Source organism: Hemitrygon akajei, chromosome 13 (genome assembly GCF_048418815.1).
Source record: "Hemitrygon akajei chromosome 13, sHemAka1.3, whole genome shotgun sequence".
NCBI classification, from domain to species: domain Eukaryota; kingdom Metazoa; phylum Chordata; class Chondrichthyes; order Myliobatiformes; family Dasyatidae; genus Hemitrygon; species Hemitrygon akajei.
This window is the reverse complement of record NC_133136.1, coordinates 40,972,497-40,995,535: the sequence shown is the minus strand read 5'-3', so window position 1 is coordinate 40,995,535 and position 23,039 is coordinate 40,972,497. Positions and strand designations below refer to the sequence as shown.

General features: G+C 41.4%; 1 protein-coding gene across 2 annotated transcripts in view; it reads right to left on the bottom strand.

Annotated features, from left to right (window-relative positions):
* Positions 1 to 23,039, bottom strand: part of setd9 (SET domain containing 9) — a 38,898-nt gene that overhangs the window by 13,545 nt on the left and 2,314 nt on the right. The window contains exons 2-5 of one of the 2 annotated variants that reach the window (XM_073064462.1): positions 15,856 to 16,211; positions 9,619 to 9,742; positions 8,219 to 8,334; positions 4,616 to 4,721 (exon numbers count right to left, since the gene is read on the bottom strand). In XM_073064462.1, the coding sequence (XP_072920563.1) occupies positions 4,616 to 4,721; positions 8,219 to 8,334; positions 9,619 to 9,742; positions 15,856 to 16,211 (702 nt within the window). The remainder of the gene's footprint in view (positions 1 to 4,615; positions 4,722 to 8,218; positions 8,335 to 9,618; positions 9,743 to 15,855; positions 16,212 to 23,039) is intronic. The other variant, XM_073064463.1, reaches the window with a different exon arrangement.

The following is a 23,039-nucleotide window of genomic DNA, read 5'->3' as shown; positions in this document are numbered from 1 at the left end:
GTCAACAGGACGAGCTACAATGTAAAAGTCAATCAAAATTGAAAAGGGTGAACACAGGACTGAAGGTGTTATATTTGAATGTGCGCAGTATAGATGAACTTGAGGCAGTTACAAATTGGCAGATGTGATGTTGTGGGTATCACTGAGTCATGGTTGAGAGAAGATTACAGCTGGGAGCATAATGTCCAAGGACACTCATTGTATCGAAAGGTCAGGCAGGAAGGCAGAGAGGGCGGTGTTGCTCTGTTGGTAAAAAATGAAATCAAATCATGAGAAAGAAGTAACATAGGGTTGGAAGGTGTTGAATTATTGTGGATAGAGCTAAGGAACTGCAAGGGCAAAAAGACACTGATGTAAGTTGTATACAAACCCCGAAACATTAGTAAGGATGTGGTCTACAAATTACGGGAGACAGAAAATGCATGCCAAAAGAGCAAAGTTACAATAGTCATGGGAGACTTCAATCTGGTTGGTGCTGGATTCCAAGAGGGGGAGTCTCCACAGTGCCTATGAGATGGCTTTTTAGAGCAGCTTGTGGTTGAGCCCACTAGGGGATCAGCTGTTCTGGATTGGGTGTTGTGCAATGAACCAGAATTGATTAGAGATCTTAGTGTAAAAGAACCCTTAGGGGCAAGTGATCATAATATGAGAAATTCACCCTTAAATTTGTAAAGGAGAAGCTACGGTCAGATGTATCAGTATTACAGTGGAGTAAGGGAATTACAGAGGCATGAGAGAGGAGTTGGCCAGAACTGATTGGGAAAAAATAACACTGGCAGGGATGACAGCACAGCAGCAATGGCTGGAATTTTCAGAAGCAATTTTGAAGGCACAGGATATATAGATCCCAAAGAGGAAGACGTATTCTAAAGGAAAGATGACACAATCATGGCTAACAAGAGAAGTCAAAGGCAACATAAAAGCCAAAGGGAGAGCAAATAATAGAGCAAAAATTAGTGGGAAGTTAGAGGATTGGGAAGCTTTTAAGAACCACCAGAAGGCAACTAAAAAGTCATTAAGGTAAACGTGGAATACAGAAGTAAGCTAGCCAATAATATTAAGGAGGATACCAAAAATTTCTTCTGATACATAAAGTGCAAAAGAGAGGCAAGAGTGGATATCGGACCACTGTGAAATAATGCTGGGGTTGTAGTAATGGGGGACAAGGAAACGGCGGATGAACTGAATAAGCATTTAGCATCAGTCTTCATGGTGGAAGTTCCAGGTGTCAGGGGGCATGATGTTGTCATTAATAGAGAGAAGATTTTTGGGAAACTGAAAGGTCTGAGGTAGATAAGTCACCTGGACCAGATGCTGTACACCCCAGAGTTCTGAAAGAGGTGGCTGAAGAGATTGTAGGGCATTAGTGATGATCTTTCAAGAATTGCCAGTCCGGAAAATTTCAAATATCACTTCACTCTTCAAGAAGGGAGAGAGGCAGAAGAAAGGAAGCTATAGGCCAGTTAGTCTGATCTTAACGGTTGAAAAATGTTGGAGTCGATTGTTAAGGATAGGTCTCAGGGTACTTGGAGGCACATGATAAAATAGGCCGTAGTCAACATGGTTTCCACAAGGGAAAATCTTGCCTGACAAACTTGTTGGGATTCTTTGAAGAAATAACAAGCAGGATAGACAAAGGAGAATTGGTTGATGTTGTGTACTTGGATTTCCAGAAGGCCTTTGATAAGGTGCCACACATCAGGCTGCTTAATAAGTTATGAGCCCATGGTATTACAGGAAAGATTCTAGCGCAGTGGCTGATCGGCAGGAAGCAAAGAGTGGGAATAAAGGGAGCTTTTTCTGGCTGGTTGCCGGTGACTAGTGGTGTTCAACAGGGGTTGGTGTTGGGACAGATTCTTTTTACATTATATGATAATGATTTGGATGATGGAATTGATGGCTTTGTTGCAAAGTTTGCAGACGATATGAAGATAGGTGGAGGGGCAGTTAGTTTTGAGGATGTAGAGAGGCTACAGAAGGACTTAGATTATAAAAATGGGCAAAGAAATAGAAGATGGATACAGAGTCGGGAAATGTATGGTCATGCAGTTTGGTAGAAGAAATGAAAGGGTTGACTGTTTTCTGAATGGAGAAAAAATACAAAAAAACTGAAGTGCAAAGGGACTTGGGAATCCTTATGCAGGATTCCCTAAAAGTCAATTTGCAGGTTGAGTCGGTGCTGAGGAAGACAGATGCAATGTTAGTCTTCATTTCAAGAAGACTAGAATATAAATGCAAGGATGTGATGTTGAGACTTTATAAAGCACTAGTGAGTCCTCACTTGGGGAACTGTGAGCAGTTTTGGGCCCATCACCTTAGAAAGGATGTGCTGAAACTGCAGAGGATTCAAAGGAGGTTCACGAAAATGATTCCAGGATTGAATGGATTGTCATATGAAGAGCGTATGATGGCTCTGGGCCTCGATTTGCTAGTATTCAGAAGAATGAGGGGTGACCTCATTGAAACCTATTGAATGGTGAAAGGCCTTGATAGAGGGGATATGGAGAAGATGTTTCCTTCGGTGGGAGAGTCTAAGATCAAAGGACACAGCCTCAGAATAGAGGGGCGTCCTTTTAGAAAGGAGATGAGGAATGACTTTAGTCAGAGAGTGGTGAATCTGTGGAGGCAAAGTCTTTTTGTACATTTAAGGGAGAGATTACAAGATTCTTGATTGGTCAGGGCATGAAGGGATACCGGGAGATTGGAGGTGAGAGGAAAGTTGGATCATCCATGATGAAAAGGCAGAGCAGATTCAATGGGCCAAATGGCCTAATTCTGCTCCTATATCTTATGGTCTTTGCTACCTGCACTTACCACCCTCCAGTGGCTGTCACTTATTTCCACCCTTCTCTTCCCCCAGCAGCCAATCCAACATCTCACCTACTCTAGATCCACCCACCAGGTGCCACCTACTTCTGCTCCACTCCCACTCTCTCCAGCTCCTCCTACCAGCTGCCACCTACTTCTGCTCCACTCCCACTCTCTCCAGCTCCTCCTACCAGCTCCCTCTTCTTTTTTAGTTGAGTTGAAGTGGTCTCAATCCGAGAGGCTGACTGTCCATTTCACTCCAGAGGTGCTGTCTGGCCCACTGAGCTCACACAGAAGCATTTTTTTGCCTCAGATTCCAGCATCTGCAGCCTCATGACTCTGTTGTATTTGTCTTTCCTGTTTGCTTGTTTTCCTTCAGGGGCGATTGAGGGCAGAACAATTTCTATTTACGTCCCAACAATACCTGGCTTTAACTGTAGTGCTAGCCTTGTTTTCATGACTTGTCCCTCTTTCAATGCCTACACACCTTTACCACCCCCATAAAGCCAAACAATTTCCCCCAGTAAGCAACAGGTCCCATCAGAAACCTGCTACAGTTTAACTTAAACACTGCCCTCAACCTTGGCTATTGGCTCAGGCTCTATCAGAAGGTATGATGATCAGAGACGATGATAGCTATGAAATGATGAAAATCACTTTTTTTAAAACATCAAAAACAATTGCTTTGAATGTTCTCTGCTAGTTCCTAATCATCGTATACGATTTTAGTGAAAACTCAGTGCATTCAACACTATTATTTAATTCTTCATCCAAACCTTCAGCGCCTATCTAACACTCTCCAGGGCTCTGCCTGCAACAACTTCCCCATTGTCCAACATATAGAGTTTAAGCCCTAGCATCGTTTTGTGTTTCCCCACCCCCCTTCCTTTACAATTGTAAACACCATTTAGGTTTGAACCTGCTCATCTCCATTTCGGAACACTTTTTCCATGAGTGGCAATTAGGCCAATTGCGTAATCTGGAAATCCCTCACCACCCACCTTCCTTGCCTCTCCTAGTTCTTCAATTGCCTCCTGATGTGCATCTAGCAAAGGAGCAGGATCTGGCAAACATTTCCTTGACCTTATTGTGCCTTGCATTTATCATGTGTATGTTAATCTTGACTAGCCATCCTGTTTTATGACCCTTAATCACCATCTCCCAGAAATCCAACACCCTCTTTTTTTTTCAAATTATTAACCAAAAACAGCAATTTGAGGATCTAACAAACTGAAAAAGCTGCAGATGCTGGAAATCTGAAATAAAAACAGAATATACTACAACATTCAACAGTCTGGAAGCTGAGTTCATGTTTCAGATCCAAGACCCACCATCAGGACCCACAGCTGCCCAAACTGTTGAGAGTTTCCAGCAGTTTTGGGGAAGAGGATTATATGTAGATGTCCACCAGCTTTTCTCTGAGAAAGCGCTAGCTCTTATTAAGGTTGATTGTCAGTTATGCCTCCTTGTTCTAGACTGCTCACGTGAGTTTCTCTCTAGTACCCCTAGAATCTCACTGATGGGAAATACTCTTTCATTCAATGTGCAAATTTTTTAAAAACTGCAACGCAATTACATTTTGTGTCATGTTGCTGCGTGAAATCTTGACCATCTTTCTAAATATAAAAACAGAATAATATTGAACAAAAATTGAAAATATGTGACTAATCCGAAATACTTCACATCCTTCTCCTCCTTTAGTACAACAATAAGCAGTCACTGTAGAAATTCCTGTTGAAAGTGTTGGATTTTTATCTCCTAATCTTAATGTCTGATGCATTAAAATGAGGTAATCAAAAGGACCAACCTTTCTGCATCATGCCTGTAGTTGACGTTAGGAATGTACTGACGGAACTCGAGAGGAAAGGTTTTGGGGACATCAAATTCCTGATAGCATACATTGGCTTCTTTCTCTGCAACACAGCAGTTGATAGGATTATTTTTCATACTAACACGTAAAAGGTAAGTGCATATTTTACTCTTTAAAACTAGGAATATTTACTATTATGCCTGAAGCTCCAAACTGCTAGTATCCTCAAATTCAGGCATAATTCTCAGATTTTTCAATACTCTTCCACATTAATCAATTTTGCTGCTAAATGCTAGCATTTAGGCTCATAAACAACAGCAAGTTTGGATAGAAAACTGACTTTCTCATAAAATCAAAACAAATTGGTTCTTTTCAGACTGGAAGGGAGTAACTCATGGAATACTGCAAGGATCAGTTCTTGACCTGCAATTATTTGCATTTATTTTAATGACCTTGAGGAACAAACTGTATGTAAACTTGCCAGATTTGCAGATGATACAAAAATAGAAGGATGGGTATTTTGTGTTAACGATACTGTGATTCTGCAAAAGGATATAGATCAAGTGGCAAAAGGCTGCAAAACGAAGTTGAATTTGATATAGGTGATAAGAGGCATTGATAGCGTGAACATCCAGGTCCTTCCTAGAGTGGCAATATTAATGCGATTGGTGGAAATTAGAGGGGAGATGTCAGAGGTAGGTGTTTTTTTTTTAAGGCAAAGTGGTAGGTAAATGGACGCACTGCTGGGGATGGGGGGGGGGGCGGTGGTGGATGTTATGTTTTGTAACTTCAAAACATTAAAGCTAATTGAAAGGAAAACGAGAGCCAGGAATGCGAGTCTAACTTCATGTTTACTTTAAACAAGTGGCACACATCTCACAGATTAGCATCATGACGTATGCAATTCACTTATTTTTACACATAACCCACAATGAATTACATAAACGAACAAGAATGCTTAATCAATTTATTTACAAGTTTATTCAAATACTACAGAAATATTAAATACACAACAGTGGTAGAGGGAGATACCTTAAAAATGCTTAAGAGAGTCTTCAACAGACAAAAGGATGAAAGAAAAATGGAGGCTATGTGGGAGGAAAGGGTTAGATTAATCATGGAGCAGGTTAAAAGGTTGGCACAATATCGTAGGCCGAATATGCTGTACTGCTCTACATTCTGTGTTTAAGTGTGAGGTCATACACTGCACTAAGAGAAATCAAAATGCAGATTATTATCTAAATGGAGAGAGATAGAAAGACTGCAAATGAGTGAACTAGAGAGGAATCTGTGTTCTAGTATCAAAAACTAGCAGGCAGATCCAAAACCTAGTTAAGAAAGCAAACAGCATTTTGGCCTGCATTGGAAAGGGAGTTTAAAAATAAGAGTTTTTATTGTGCAATTGTACAGGTGGTTTATTAGGCCTCACCCAGGGGTATTGCACACAAGATCGGTCCTCCTACCTTAAAAAAGGACATAGTAACATTATAAACAGTCTAAGAGAGATTCACTGGGCTAATCTCTGGAAAGAAAGAGTTCTCCTAGTCAGCTGGGCTTACTGTTTATATTCCTTAAGAGTTCAGAAGAATGAGGGGTGGCCTTGTTCAAACATATTAGACCCTAAGGGAGCCTGACAGGGTAGATGTTGAGACGTTTTTACCAGAGAGGAAGTCTTGAATAAGGGAGCATAACTAGAAAATAAGGAGCCAGTCATTTACACCTGAGCCATATAAAAATTTGCTCTCACGGAAGGTGATAATACTCTGGAATTCTCTGCCTGATGAGCAATGGCAGCTGAATATAGCCAGGTTTCTAAAGTGGAGCTGGATAAATGTTTGATAAAGTGGGGCAAGAGAAATGCCACTATTCTAAAGTGGAGCTGGATAGATGTTTGATAAAGTGGGGCAAGAGAAATGCCACTATACTAAAGTGGAGCTGGATAGATGTTTGATAAAGTGGGGCAAGAGAAATGCCACTATTCTAAAGTGGAGCTGGATAAATGTTTGATGCCACTATTTGAGACCAGCATAGATCAGCCGCTATCATATTAAACGGTGGCAAAGGCTTGTACAACCTACTGGCCTACTCTACCTCCTGTTTTCTTCTGTTCTTTTGACATATTAGTGCACACATAATCAGACTCTTCTGAACTGATTGGCATATTCCATTTGGTGAATATGTCTAATGGCAAAGCACAAGTTGTTGAACTTTTCATTAGTCACATGCTTTGGGGTTGGTTTGCAAATTTATTTAGAGAAATAGCACAGAACAGGCCCTTCTGGCCACTGAGCCATACAGCCCAGCAAGCCATGGATTTAACCCTTGCCTAAACACAATGTCTTTGGACTGTGGGAGGAAAACTGAACACTTGAGGCAAACCCATGCGCACACTGGAAGAATGTACAGACTTTCTTACAGAGACACTGGAATTGAACCCTGATGCCCCAACCTGTAATACTGTTGTGCTAACTGCTATGCTACCATGCCCCCTATCTATGTACTTCTCTATAATTTGTGCCAGGTTGGACAGGCAGAGAATCAGAGAATCCACAGGCTATTTACTTCAATGGAAGTTTTACAATTGCCAATAAGAAAAACTGGCAATTACGGATTTTATTATCCGTAATTATTTGTCATGATATTTTTAACTGCCTATTCATTGGTAATAGATCTTGAATGCTTTTAGTTATCAGGGATGTTCATAAGCATTCAAAAATTAATAGCTTTGATGGTCAGCAAGACTGAGGAAGTGGCTTTGCTGATTTTCACAGGCAATCATGACCCGAATCCACTGTATCAGGTTCTGGAACCTTGCTAATAACAAACTGGGCAAGGTTGACCATCATGGAGATGTCTGTAATATCAGCTACGTCGAGGATCTGAGAGAAGAATCACGATTTATTTTAGCAGTATAAGTATTGACAGTAAGTTTAAAAGGTATATCACAAAAGACAGATAAAGTTACTCAATTAAAAAATTTTAGTTGCCTGATTTCTTGTAAATTGTAAACATAGAATGGTTATCAAGGCTCTGTTGCTACAACAATCTCTAGGCCTTGTTTTCCCCAGTCAATGTGCCTGTTATAAATGGCGGGTAATGGGTATGAAAAGTCCCACTTGGAGCAAAACACCGGCCTTTAATACTGAATTTTTTTATTCCTCTCTGTACTGTGTGGCACATTGGGTGGCAGCCTTGCTGTTTCTTTAGCATATGGTCTGTTTTTCAATGAGGTTGAATTGCTAGCTTGATGCTCAGCCCAGCATGGATGGGAAGCATACAGGGAGCCAGCTGGATTCGAACCCAGGACACTCGCCTCAAAATTCGGTGCTGATACCTCTACACCACTGGCCGGCTTAATGCTGAGTACAAGGGGAATATCTGCTTTTCCCCATCATGATCAATTGATTTTCGTGACATCATCATCATCTCTTGATTTCATACGAGATTCCCACAACTTCAATTACTACTGTTCCCTCCAACAATCTCCATTTGCTCTTTGATGAAATAATGTTAATATGCACAAATAGTGTTAATTACATGATTCCAATGCATTTATTTTAATGTGTTTAACAAAAAACTGACTAAAATAATGCATCATACCATTAGAACAGTTGTTGACATATTGACCCACACCTAGTGGATTGGCTGGGGTTTCTGTAAGCCAAGTGACATCACTTGTTTTACAAGGACCAAGTCTATCCCGTCCACTGCAAGATCTGAAAGGAGACAAAGGTAGAAACTTGAAACAAGACTATCCAAGCAAATTTAGTTGCTATGATAAATACCTTTCCAAAGCAAGTAAGATTTTCTTCAAACTTCTCAACAATGTAAAATTGGTGGCAGTCCAATAGGTAAAAGATTTAACAACATGCTTCAGAATTGTAATACAGAATAATGGATGCCGAACAACAACAATGTACGTTATGATATCCGACAAACAACAGATCAAAGTTCTGCAGCCTTAAGTCATTCGGTTGTGAATGGTACTGGATAATGACACAGCTAATGCATGAAAGTGGCTCCAATCTACAACAGTGGTGAAAGTGGAGCTCAAACACAATGGAGCTAAAGACAAGGCTGAAGTATTTGAAAGTACGTTTAACCAGAAGCCCCAAGTGATTTATCCATCCTGGTTCCCTGCTGTGATTCAGACATTTGGAGAAGCCAGTCTTCAGCCAATTTGATTCATTCGACATTGTGAAGAATGGCTTGGGGCACTTCACACAACAGAGGTAATGGGACAGAAAACATCCCACCCGTGCTGAAGAATTAGTTATCTTTGATGAAGCTGCTCCAATATAATTGCTACAAAAGTAGCTATCCAATAATTGACAAATACTATGCTAATTTCAATTTTGCCCGCATTGCTTTAATCACGCTAGGTAAAGTGTTGGAAGCAACGCTCCCTCTAATTTTTTTTTAAAAAAATTTTAAAACAGCTTTACGGACCAACAATTTTTACATGGCCTGAAAACAGCACGGCACTTTAACATTATATAAAATACCAGCTGCAATGCAACAAAGGCTATGTGCATGGGAGCATTTCAGTTACTGTACGGCTGTGCACCCCCCACAGCTTAGAGGGAGCAGTGGATGGAAGGTGTGGTGGGCAGTGCCATGAAGTGGCACTTTCTCTCCAATAACTTGCACACTGCTGCCCCATTTAGGATTTGCCAAGACCACTTAATTCTAGACCTCACCATGGTCCTTACTCTTGACAGATCAGGCATGGTGAACGATGGCCTTTGAGAACAGCAGCATTTTACTGTGTGTGGCATCAAGGTACCCAGGTAAAATGGATGCACAGCAGTGATAAAAATTTGGGACTCACAAGAGGTTAGATTTGGTGTGGTCATGAGATCCTGGAGGTTTTCAGTGCTAGGGGATGTTATACTGATCTAGACTAGAGGGTCAAATCGTAGTATCATTGAGTTTAGTTATAAATTCCCACTGTGCGTTAATTTAAAATACAGTATCTGCACTTAATGAATAAGACATACCTATAAATAACTTTAGAAATTCCTTTATCATTTCCATCAATTAACACACCATCTATACACCGGAAGATGAATGGGTTGCATATAGACTGGAAAAGGATTGGTTCGTATTGCTGATAGACAGTACCTTTTAATAATAAAAACATCAGTTAAATGTGATCAAATTAACTATATGCTTCTTAAATTGTACACACACACACACACACAAAACATAAAGTGGGGTGCAAATATGAAGACATATGGTGGAGAGTGGCTCAATTCAATGTTATACTAAGATATTAAACCTAAATAAAAAATTACTAATGAGGTGCAAATTGGTTCTAATTGATCGGGAAACTAAAAATACATGACATGGAATGGCTAATATTAAAATAATAAATAGACTGAATACAAGAAGTATCCATTCATATAGAACACAAGTACTAAGCAGGAAATGTGGTCCAACTATTGATAATAACCTTTAAATGTGATATTAGGTAACAGGAAAAAGGCCTATACTCTTTCCAGAGAGAACACAAGTCAGAGTGATGGGAACATTTCAAAATTTACAAAGGGAAGATAGACATTTATAAGGAAGGAGAAAGTAAAATAAGAGAGTAATCTTGCGAGAAACATGAAAACAGATTGTGAAAGCATCCCCTGTGCAAAGCTTAATGTGGATGTTGATGGTCAAGAATGCAGTGGTCATGTGGGATGAAGGATACCCACAGGATGAATCTACACATATCCTCTAGCAACAGCAGGGTTTAAGAAAACTGGTCATGGCACTAGAAAGTATGGTCCCAATGGTACAGCGATTGAAATGGAAAATTACCTAAAGACCAGATGCGGAGGAACCCTGAAGAAGGTTGCAATGGTAAGGTGGAGCAAGGCCAGGAATCAATCTGAAAACGAGGATGAGAATTTTAAAACTGAGACGTTGCAGTGCTGGGAGCCAATGTAGATCAACAAGCACAGGTTCTTAGTAATGATTAGATTGGTCTAAGCTGGGACAGAGCCAGCAGTTTCGGATCAATTCACATTTGTAAATGGAGCAAGTTGGGAAAATGGCCAAAAAACCACTGGAATAATCAAAATCATGAAGTTGAATTTCAGTAGCAAAACTATTTTATAATAGCAACTGAAACCCAAAATAATTTTACGTTATTGAAATGACCACTATTTTTATTAGCAGAATTCACACCTCATTTCTCGAAAATAGTATACGACTCTCAGACAAATTACTTCAAATTTTTAAATCTACACCTCAGAAAAGCCTGTTGAGATACAGTAGATAAAAAAGCTGGCATTTGCCATATTGATGCTGTATCAGCAAGCATCACAGGGAACAAAACCCAGAATGTTTCACACAATTCGTGCATAATAGCCTTCATCATTTGCAACTTCAGGGTTATAATTCACATGTATGTGTTTATCTTATACATGTGCTCTACATGTTCATCATGACATCTGCCTTTGGAGGGAGGTAAATACGGACAATGGTGTACAAAAATAAAGACGTGCATACACACACTCAATAAGTGGGTTTTTATAGCCAATCACAAAATAGAGGGGAAACTCCTGTCAGACTTGGCAATAGGAACATTTAAGTGTTAAACGTTATCTACATGTTTCTCTGAATCTATTTTAATAAATTATAATGCAAAAAACTGCCCAAGTGATCGATCCAAACAAGCTTTGTAACTACTGTTCAGCAATGGTAACATAATGCCTTTAAAATTCCACTGGGAGGCAGTAGAGGATGCACTTTTCTATTGAAAGGAAAACTGGAAGCCTGCTACCATCTGGAAAAGGGTAGAAATCTTCACCTACTGAAAAATCCCCTCATTAGGCTCCCAGTCCAATCCTCGGTCGGGTGTTACACTCCAATGCAGAAGTACTAAAACACTTCCGTAATATTCAAACAGTATTCTAATACATGCAAGAGGTACTGCAGATGCTGCAAATCTTGAACAACACACACAAAACACTGCAGGAATTCTGCAAGTCAGAGAGCATCAATGGAAGGAAATAAACAGTCAACCTTTTAGGTCAAGAACTTTCATTGGGGCTGAAAAGGAAGGGGCAGAAGCCAGAATATATAGCTTGAATTATACTGGTGTCCAAGAAGAATATGGTGACCTGCCTCAATGACTATCATCCAGCAGCACTTCCATCCACTGTGGTGAAGTGCTTTGAGAGGTTGGAGATGAAAAATATCAACTCCTGCCTGAGAAACAACTTGGATCCACTCCAATTTGCCTACTGTCACAACAGGTCAACAGTAGATGCCATTTCATTGGCTCTTCATTCAATCCCGGAACATCTGGACAGCAAAGGTCCATACATCAAGAAGCTCTTCATTGACTACAGCTCTTTGTGCAACTAGATCCTCCATTTCCTCACTTGCAGACCCCGGTCAGTTCGAATCGGCAACGACATCTCCTCCACAAGATCACCATAAAGTTATGTACTTAGCTTCCTGCTCTACTCACTTCATACTTCTGCCTGTGAGACTAAATACAGTTCTAAAGTCGTATTTAAGTTTGACAACGACCCCACTGTTGTTGGCCAAATCAAAGGTGGTGATGTATCAGCATACAAGAGGGAGATTGGAAATGTGGCTGAGTGGTGCCACAACAAGTTCTCACTCAATGTCAGCAAGATCAAGGGATGATCATTGACTCAGGAGGAGGAAACCAGAGGTCCATGAGCCAGTCACTGGGGGCGGGGGGTTGAATCAGAGGTGGATTGGATCAGCAAATTTATATTCTTCAGTGTTATCATTTCAGAGGATCTGTCCTGAATCCAGCCATCATGAAGAAAGCATGGCAGTGCCTCTACTTTCTCAGAACTTTGCAAAATTCCAGTATTGGTATGGAAACACCAGTGCTCTTGAATAGAAAACCTGCAAACAGCAGTGGATTTGGCGTAGTCCATCACAGGTAATGACCATAAAACATAGGAGCAGAATTAGGCCATCTGACCCATCGAGTCTGCTGCACCATTCAATCATGGCTGATCCTTTTTTCCTCCTCCTCAACCCCAGTTTCCAGCCTTCTCCCCATAACCTTTGATGCCAAGTCCAATCAAGAATCTATCAATCTCTGTGCCTTAAATACACCCAACACCCTGGCCCCGACAGCTGCACATGACCACAAATTCACCACCCTTGCCACCATTGAACACATCTACAAGGAATGCTGTCACAGGAAAGCAGCATCTATCATCAGGAACCCCCACCATCTTGGCCATTCTCCCTTCTTGTTGCTGCCACCAGGAAGAAGATCCAAGAGCCTCAAGACCCACATCACCAGATTCAGGAACAGTTATTACGCCACAGCCATCAGGGTCTTGAATCAGAGGGGATATCTTCACTCAACTTCACTCACCCCATCATTCAACCGTTCCCACTGAACTGAGCTCACTTTCAAGAACTTTTCATCTCCTGTCCTCAATATTTATTGCTTATTTATTATTATTATTTATTTTATTTCTTTTTTTTCCTATTTGCACAGTTTGTTGTTTTTTCCCCTTCCGTATCTGTTAATGTTTCCCCCAATTGGGTGTGGTCTTTCATTGATTCTATTGTGTTTCTTGTGATTTACTGTGATTGCCCGCAAGAAGATTAATCTTAGGGGTTGTATATGGTGGCATATATGTACTCTGATAATAAATTTGCTTTGAACTTAGAGAACAAGAAGGTGTGGGAGATGAAATCAGGTGAGCGGGTGGGGATGGGTGGAAGAGATAAACAGCTAAAGCAAAGGAATCTAATATGAGAGGACAGAGGACCATGGAAGGAGGAGGGGAAATGGAGGGAGGTGCAAGGCAGGTGAAGAGAAGGGTTAAAAAGGTAAACAGAATGGAGTGTAGAAAAAAGGGAGAAGGAGAGAGGGGCAGAAATTACCAAACGTTAGAGAACTCAATGTCCATGCCATCAGATTGGAGACTACCCATGTGGAATATGAGGTGTTGCTCCTCCAACCTGCATTTGGATTCATCATGGCAGTAGAGGGACCAAGGATAGACGTGTCAGAATGGGAGTGGCAACTCAAACTGAAATGAGTAGCCACTGGGTGATCCTGTGGAAGACAGAGCGAGGATGCTCAACAAAACAGTCACCCAATCTGCATCGGTTCTCACTGATGTAGAGGAGGCTGCACCACAGAGCACCAGACACAGTACTTGCAGGTTAAGTGTCACCTCACCTGGAAGAACTGTTTGGGGCCCTGAATGGCGGTGAGGGAGGAGGTGTAGCACAAGACCCACTCGCAGGGATAAGTGCCAGGAGGAAGATCACTGAGAAGGGATGAGTGGACAAGGGAATAAAAAAGAGTGATCCCTATGAGAAGCGGAGAGGAAGGTGGAGGGAATGATGTGCTCAGTGGTAGGATCCCATTGGAGGAAGCTATGGAGAACGATGTGCTGGATGTGGAGGCTCATTGGGCCTTAGGAATCCTGATACAAGCTTTAGCGCAAATGTACATTGGAGGTGAGTATTCACCTTGGCCATACTACTGTCTGTAAGGCTTCACTTCAGACATGCTACGTCTTTGCTACAGCGCTCCCCAGTAACCATATTACGATTTCACAACCTCTTGCATTCCAGAGCATTCAAAACCACTTTTGTGCTTTACCTCTCAATACCATTTGAGTGCTGCCTTCCAAACAGTTTTTTTTGCTCTACAGTCACATGGCCCATTGTCACCCCATAATAATCACTGGATATGTTTCATTGGGCAACCACCCTTGAGTGGCCTTGAGTAACTTTTATCCCCACCCTCATCCACATATATATTAGACCTTTTGAGGCTGGAAACCACCACGGTTCACCAATACCAGTAACAGACCCACAACCCCATCATCTCATAAGAGCACAAGAAATAGGGGCAGGAGTCGGCCATCTAGACTGTTGAGCCTGCTCCGCCATTCAATAAGATTCATAGCTGATCTAGCTATGGACTCAACTTCATCTGCCTGCCCTTCCCTCATAACTCTTAATTACCCTGCTATGCCAAAATCTATCTATGTCTTAAATATATTTTATGAGGCAGCAGCTACTGCTTCCCTGGGCAGAGAATTCCACAGATTCACTACTCTCTGGGAAAAGCAGTCTCTCCTCATCTGTATTCTAAATCTATTTCTCCAAATCTTGAGGCCATGTCTCTCAGTTCCAGTCTCACTTACTAGTGGAAACAATTTTTTAGTCTCTATCTTATCGATCCCTCTCATAATTTTAAATGTTTCCAGATCACCTCTCATTCTTCTTAATTCCAGCAAGTGTAGTCCCAGGTGACTCAATCTCTCCTCACATGTTAACACCCTTGTTCTCTAGAATCAACCTGGGGTGAACACCCTCCACACCACCTGTAAGGCCAGCATATCTTTTCTCAAGTAAGGAGACCAGAACTCCATGCAGTATTCAAGATGTGGCCTCACCAGTACCCTTACAATTGCAGCATAACCTCCCTGATCTGAAATTCAATCTCTCTGGCAATGAAGGCCAACATTCCATTTTCCCCCTGAGAACCTGTTGCGCCTGCAAACCAACATTTTGCAACTGATGCACAAGAACTCCCAAGTCCCTGTGCCGATTAGTTTCAAAACCCTGGTCTACCTTCTCACACCAGCAGTGTGAAGCAGCTACAGAAGGAAGTACGTCCTCTTCCAACATTTGTTACATTTTGGACTTCAAACCCCTTCAGCTGAGAAAGAAAATTAGTAAGGGAAGAAGATGAAATGATCAAGAGTGGCTGAAGGATAAAGGGGTGGCAAAGGAGGGCAAATGGGGTGTTGGGAAGAAATATGACAGAGAAAGGACAGTAGTAATCATAGGAACAGAGTGGAGAGACAAGGTAAGAGTAGAAAGTCAGGAGAAGATGAGTTGCAAAATGAGAACAGGAGGGAGAACTGAGTAAAATGGAGATAACAAAGGGCAGAAGTAACTGCAATCCCACAGTCCAAAGACTTACCGGTTAGTAGGTTAATTGGTCATTGTCAATTGTCCTGTGACTGGGCTAGTTTTAAATAGTTGGGTTGCTGGGCTGTGTGGCTCATTGGGCCAGAGGGACCTGCTCTACACTGTACAAAGTGAAAGGAATGGAGGTACGAGCAATGAAAGATCATGCCCTTAGCAACAAACAAAAGTGATATCTTAAGTTGTCTAACATTACAACTCCAGTTTACAGAGCAAAAATCTGAGATCACATTACAACAGTAATTTCAAACGGAAAAGAAAATGTAAAATGACTACAATACCAGGATACATGCAAACAACGGTTCCTTTTGGCACCTTTCCTGTCGTAACAAACACCCCTCTTCCTGCAGACAAAAGTGAACTTGTTGCTCTTCTTATAATGAATCCAAATGTTTCAAACATTGCCCCTTCAGGGTTAAAATCCATATGATTTCCTTCAGTTTCTTTAACAGATTGAAAATGAGTTAATATACCCGTATACTTTGATCGAATACTTTCTGGCAGCATATTAAGAAACTCAGCTTGATTGCGCAAATCTCCTCTGAGCAAAGCACAAAACAACTTCTGTAATGAGTCCTCAATCGCAGAGTCAGAAATAATTTTATCCAAAGATGCTTCTGGAACGAATCGTATTGTCCTGTAATGAAAAGTAAGAGGATTACTTGTATACTTTAGCAATACCATACACTATTAAACCTCAGCAAAGGAATCTGACAAACACAGATTCCCTCAATCCTTGTCATTTCTTATAGGTACAATCTGCAAATTAAGAATGGTACCTCCCTGAATCCTTATAGCTCGAACTGTTAAGTTCCCAGAACAAAATTCTTCAAAAGAAATTAAATTTGATTGGACCATTATGCATATACGATTAAAGATCAGTGATTTTATTTATTTCACTAATTTATTGGCTATAATTTCCCAATTAGTGAGCTTTCAGTCCAATCTTTGCACTTGCCCCTCCAGAGCACAATGATCAGAATGATCGAAATCACAAATGATATCCTGTATCCTTCATTCTTGCTGCTGCTTTTAACAGATGGACCTGGGGTGTAAAAGAAAAATCTTCACACATGCTTGAATAACATATTAGGATAATGCAAGTTGATAGGGTGTTAAGAAGTGTGTGGTATCTTGACCTTCATTAGTGCATGAAGTTCAAGAGTGGCAAAGTAATGTCACAGCTTCGGTTAGCCCACTCTTGGAGTGTTGTGTTCAAGTAGAAGCTTTAGGGAGGGTGCAGAGGAGATTGACCAGGATGCTGCCTGGATTAGAGACTATGTCTTATGAGGAGAGGTTCAGTGAGCTAGGGCTTTTCTCTTTGGAGTGAAAGAGGAGATCTGATAGAGGTGTATAAGATGATGGTCCCAAGCCCAGATGCGAAAGGAGAGTTAGGCATAGTGCTAACAAACACATCAACAGAAGCTCCAAAGACTTCATCTCTAGGAGAGGAAGGATCTTCACCTAGAAGACACCACCTTCTTGCTTGTGCATGAATCACAAAAGGTTGGTTTGCAGGTGCAGCAGGCTATCAAGAAGGCAAATGGGATGTTTGCCTTCACTGCTAGAGGGATTAAATTTAAGAGCAGGGAGGTTATGCTGCAACTGTACAGGGTACTGGTGAGGCCACACCTGGAGTACTGCGATCAGTTCTGGTCTCCTTATTTGAGGAAGGATATACTGGCTTTGGAGACGGTTCACCAGGTTGGTTCCAGAGATGAGGGGGTCAGACCATGAGGAGCGATTGAGTCGCCTGGGATTGTACTTGCAGGAATTCAGAAGAATCAGAGGAGAACTTACAGAAACATATAAAATTATGAAAGGGGTAGATAAGATAGAGGCAGGAAAGTTGTTTCCACTGGTAGGTGAGACCAAAACTAGGGGACATAGCCTCAAGATTCAGGGAGTAGACTTAGGACGGAAATTATGAGGAACTACTTTTCCCAGAGAGTGGTGAATTTGTGGAATTATCTGCCCATTGAAGCAGTGGAGGCTACCTCAGTAAATATACTTAAAACAAGGTTGGATAGATTTTTGCATAGTAGGGGAATTATGGGTTATGGGGAAAAGCCAGGTGGGGGAGATGAGTCTATGGCCAGATCAGCCATGATGTTATTGAATAGGGGGGCAAGCTCAACAAGCTGGATGGCCAGCTCCTGCTCCTATTTATGTATCATCCAGGCTGCCACCATTGGAACATGGAATGTAAAGATCATGTACAAATGCAGAGCACTAACATGGAATCCCCAGGGAAAGCAGAAGAGAGGCGACACTACTTTGAAGCTGACACAAAGCAGGCTACACCAGGGGACAACTTGAAAGGCGAGGAACAGTATTCGGCTATTCAGTCCATCAAGTCTGCTCCGCTAATCCACCATGACTGATTTATTACCCCTCTCAACCCCTTTCTGTTACCTTCTCCCCCATCACCTTTGATGCCTTGACTAATCAAGAACCTATCAACCTCCACTTTAAGTATACTTTATCACTTGGATTCCATGGCTGTTCATGGCAATGAATTGTACAGATTCACCTCCTTCTAACACAAGAAATTCCTCCTCATCTCTGTTCTAAATGGACATTCCTTTATTCTGAGGCTGTGCCCACTGGTTCTAGACTCCCTCAATATACGAAGCATCCTCTCCACATCCCCTCTATCTAGGCCTTTCAATATTCAATAGGTTTCAATGAAATCCCTCTCATTCTTCTAAACTCTAGTGAGTACAGACATGAAGCCCTCAAACACCCCCAGTACATTTACCCTTTCATTCCCAGAATCATTCTCGTGAACCCTCTCTGGACCCTCTCCAATGGCTGCACATTTTTTCTCAGATAAGAGGCCCTAAACTGCTCACAATACTCCAAGTGCAGTCTGACCAATGTCTTATAAGGCCTCAGTATTGTATCCTTGCCTTATATTCCAGTCCTCTCAAAATAAATTCTAATATTGGATGTGTCTTCCTTACCATCGACTCAACCTGTAAGTTAATCTTTAGGGAATCATGTACAAGGACTCCCAAGTTCTTTTGTACATCTGATTTTTGAATTTTCTCCCCATTTAGAAACCAGTCTACACCTTTATTCCTTCTACCAAAGTGCATGACCGTGCACTTCCCCACACTATATTCCATCTGCCACTTCTTTGCCCATTCTCCCAGTTTGTCCAAGTCCTTCTACAAACTCCCTGCTTCCTCAACACAACTTGCCTCTCTACCCATCTTCATTTCATCCATGAACCTGGCCACAAAGCCATCAATTCCATCGTCTAAATCATTTGCATATAATGTGAAAAGAGGCAGTCCCAATATCAACCGCTGCGAAACACAATTAGTCACCAGCAGCCAATGAGTAAAAGCCCCTTCATTCTCACTCCTTGCTCCTGCAAGTTAGCCAATCTTCTGGCCCAGGACAGAGGACTCTGGCAAGCTACTGTCGGGGGCCCATGCCCCAGTATGGGTGTAGGACTTAGCTAACTAACTAAGATGATAAAAGGCACAGATAGAGTGAACAACAAGCTCCTTTTCTCCAGGGTAGCAATGGCTAATATGAGCAGACAAACTTTTAAGGTGATTTGAGGAAAGTACAGGGAGGATTTCAGAGATAGTTAATCATAAACACGAGGAAGTCTACAGATGTTGGAAATCCAAAGCCACACACACAAAATGGTGGAGAAACTCAGCAGGCCAGGAAGCATCTATGGAAATGAATAAACAGTTGAAGTTTTACATTAGCATTCAGAGATAGTTTGTTTTTTCTTCCCACCCCCACAGAGTGGCAAATGAATGGAACATACTTTGGGAGTGGTGATAACGGCAGATACATTAGGGACATTTAAGAGACTTCTGGGTTGCCACATGGATGAAAGAAAAATGGAGGGCTAAGCAGGAGGGAAAGGTTGGATTGGTCATAGAAATATAGAAAACCTACAGCATAATACAGTCCTTTCGGCCTACAATGCTGTGCCGAACATGTACTTACTTAGAAATTACCTAGGGTTACCCATAGCCCTCTATTTTTCTAAGCTCCATGTACCTATCCAAGAGTGTCTTAAAAGACCTTATCGTATCCGCCTTCAACACCGTTGCCAGCAGCCCATTCCACACACTCACCACTCTCTGCGCAAAAAAACAACCCTGACATCTCCTCTGTACCTACTCCCCAGCACCTTAAACCTGTGCCCTGATCGTGAAGTAGGTTAAAAGGTCAGCTCAATATTGTGGGCCAAAGGGTCTATACTGCTTTATGTAACTTTAGAAGTCTGTTAAGCACATGTAGTTCTTGATTTTATAAATTATAGAACTTATGGAACAGTGGTTAATGCAACACTACTACAGTTTGGGGCATCAGAGTTCAATTCCAGCATCCTCTGTAAGCAAGCTTGTACATTCCTTCCTGTGTGCGCATGGGTTTCCCCCCACAGTCCCAAAACCTACCGGTTAGTAGGTTAATAGATCATTGTAAGTTGTGTCATGATTAGGCCAGGGTTAAAATCAGTGGACTGCTGTGTATCGCGGCTGAAGGACTGGAAGATCATGTTCCACGCTGTATCTCTAAATAATAAACAGATAAAGAGAGACTAGGGAAGTTAAAGAACACTGATTAGATCCCCAAAGGACTGTATCCAGTTATGTGGTCATTTAAGAAAGAGTACCAGGCTTTGGAGAGGATGCAGGAAGAATTCACCAGAATGGCAGTAAGGATCAGGGATCAGTTGTATGGGAAAACTGGAACCACAGACCAGGTTATGAACACACTTGACAGAGGCTCTCAAGATCATGAACGGTTTTAATAGAGAAAAAGAGAAAAAGGAACCGCTTCCAGTGGGAGAGGGATCAGTTACCAATGACACTGATTTAAATGTGACTGACATTAGGATGCAAGGTAAAATGTGACTTGCTCAGCAGGTTGTGATGTGTAACGTACAATCTGAAAATAGGATGAAACCAGATTCAATATCATGGAAAAGAGATACTTTGAGGGGAAAAAAATGAGTGAGATTAATCTGATAATCCTTCATAATGGATTTGAAGGTCAACAATAAAATCTGCAGATGATGGAAGTCTAAAATAAAAATAAAAATGGTGATCTGATCCTTCCCCCACAGATATGGCCTCACCTGTGAGGTATTTCCAGCATTTCACATTTCTAAAAAAGGTTTGAAAGGTATTTTGAGCTGTATGACTCAATGGAATTGCACAACCTCACCTCAACTTCAAACACAAGGCCATTATAACTGATTCATCTTAAATCACATGTGTTTGTATTAGCAAGGTTAAGGATTAAGCAGTCTCTCCAGTTACATTGGTGTATGTTTTTGCCATCGGCACTTATCAGTGTGAATTAAAAGAGTCACTTCAAGGGCACATGAAATTATAATTTATACATACTTCCGAAATAAGAACCAATGGAAGCAGCTCATTTAAATTTTCAGCAGACACTCAATGAGGTATGACAGAATAAACTGTCAGTCTGGGGCAGATATTGTCAGCATGGAGAGAGGGTCTTCTCAGATTGTGCATGTATACTCAGGGATACCCATGGTCAAATACAATCCTATGGAGACTTCACACTTATTTACTCATACTACAGAATGATTTTAAAAGATCTGACTCTGCTGATACAAGCAAATGAACAAACTGTGAGTAAAACTTCAAAGAGATTGTAAGAAGGAAAGAAGGTTGCTATTAGAGCACTGAGTGGACAAAGTGAGATTATTAATTTGTAGGAGAAATAAAATGTGGAATAAATAAATAGCAAATAACTAGGATAGTAAATAACTTGTTGGCGGGTAATAGCCAATGATACCGTGCTCTCTAACCTGTGAAGAAAAGAATTCCTCTGTGGGGTTGTAGCCAGCGACACAATTGTACCATCATGGATGACTGGCCAAAATGTAGTGGATACTGCCCAGTCCATCACAGGTAAAGCCTTCCGAACCATGGAGCACATCTAGACAGACCACTGTCTCAGCAAGGCAGCATCCATCATCAGGGTCCCCCACCACCCAGGTCAGGCTCCTGTTAAGAGTATGTGATTTTAACTTTCCACATATTGACTGGAACTCCCATACTGTGTACAGGAAAGTTTCCTTAATCAGTACGTAGAAGTCCCAGTGAGAAAGTATGTGATACTTGATCTCCTATTAGAGAATGTGACAGGGCTGAAGATGGAACATTGTGTCGGACAGCACTTGCACCTAGTGATTATAATGCCTTTAATTTCAAGGTGTGGTGCACAGGTTGCAATTCTAAATTGGAGAAAGGATCTGGCAAGTGTGGATTGGGGCAGGCAAAGATGTACTTGGTAAATGTGAGGCCTTCAGAAGAGCAGTTTTGAGAATACAACACTTGTATGTGCCTGTCTGAATAAAAGGCAAAGGTACCAGGTTTATAGAACTTTGAAAAAAAAGATGTATAGCAGGTGTAGGCAGGTAGGAACAAGTGATGTTCATAAGGAGTCTAAGAGAGCACCTAAGAAAGAATTCAGGACAGCTGAAAGAAGACATGAGGTTGCCCTAGCAGACAAGGTGAAGGAGAATCCCAAGGGATTCTACAGATATGTTAAGAGCAAAAGGACTGCAAGGGATAGAACTGGTTCTCTGAAAGATTGGGATGGTAATCAAGCGTGGAGCCAAAAGAGATGGGGGAGATAATAAATGGATTTTTTGAACCTGTATTTACTTGGGAGAGTGAGACAGAGTCTTTAGACGTGAGGCAAAGCAGCAGCAAGGCCATGGAACCTATACAGATTACAGAGGAGATGGTCTTTGCTGTCTTAAGGTAAATTCCTCAGACCCTGTGGGAGCCAAGTGCAGAATTTGCAGGGGCCCTAGCAGAGATATTGAAACCATCCTTAGTGACAGGTGAGGTACCAGAGGATTGGAAGGTAGCTAATGTTTTCCACTGTTGAAGGAGAGGCTCTAAAAATAAACCAGGAAATAATAGGCCAGTGAGCTGGAAATCTGTAGTGAGTAAGTTATTGGAAGTTATTCTAAGAGACCAGACATTTGACTATTTGAATAGACAGGATTGATTAGGGATAGTCAGCATGGCTTTGTGTGTGGTAGGTTATGACTAACCAATCTTATAGAGATTTTGATGAAGTTACTAGGAATGTTGATGAAGGCAAGGCAGTAGGTGTTGTCCACATGGAAGACATTTGACAAGGTCACGCATGTGATTTGGTCACAAAGGTTTAGTTGCTTGGTGTCCAAAATCAGGTAGTAAATTGGGTTAGACATTGGCTTTGTGAGAGAAGCTAGGAAGTGGTAGTAGATGTTTGCCTCTCTGACTGGCGACTGGGACTAGTGGAGTACCGTGGAGATCAAAGTTCAAAAAGTTAAAAGTTCAAAGTAAATTTTATCATCAGAGTACATACACATCACCACATACAACCCTGACATTCATTTTCCTGTGGACATACTCAGCGAATCTACAGAATAGGAACTATAACAGGATCAGTGAAA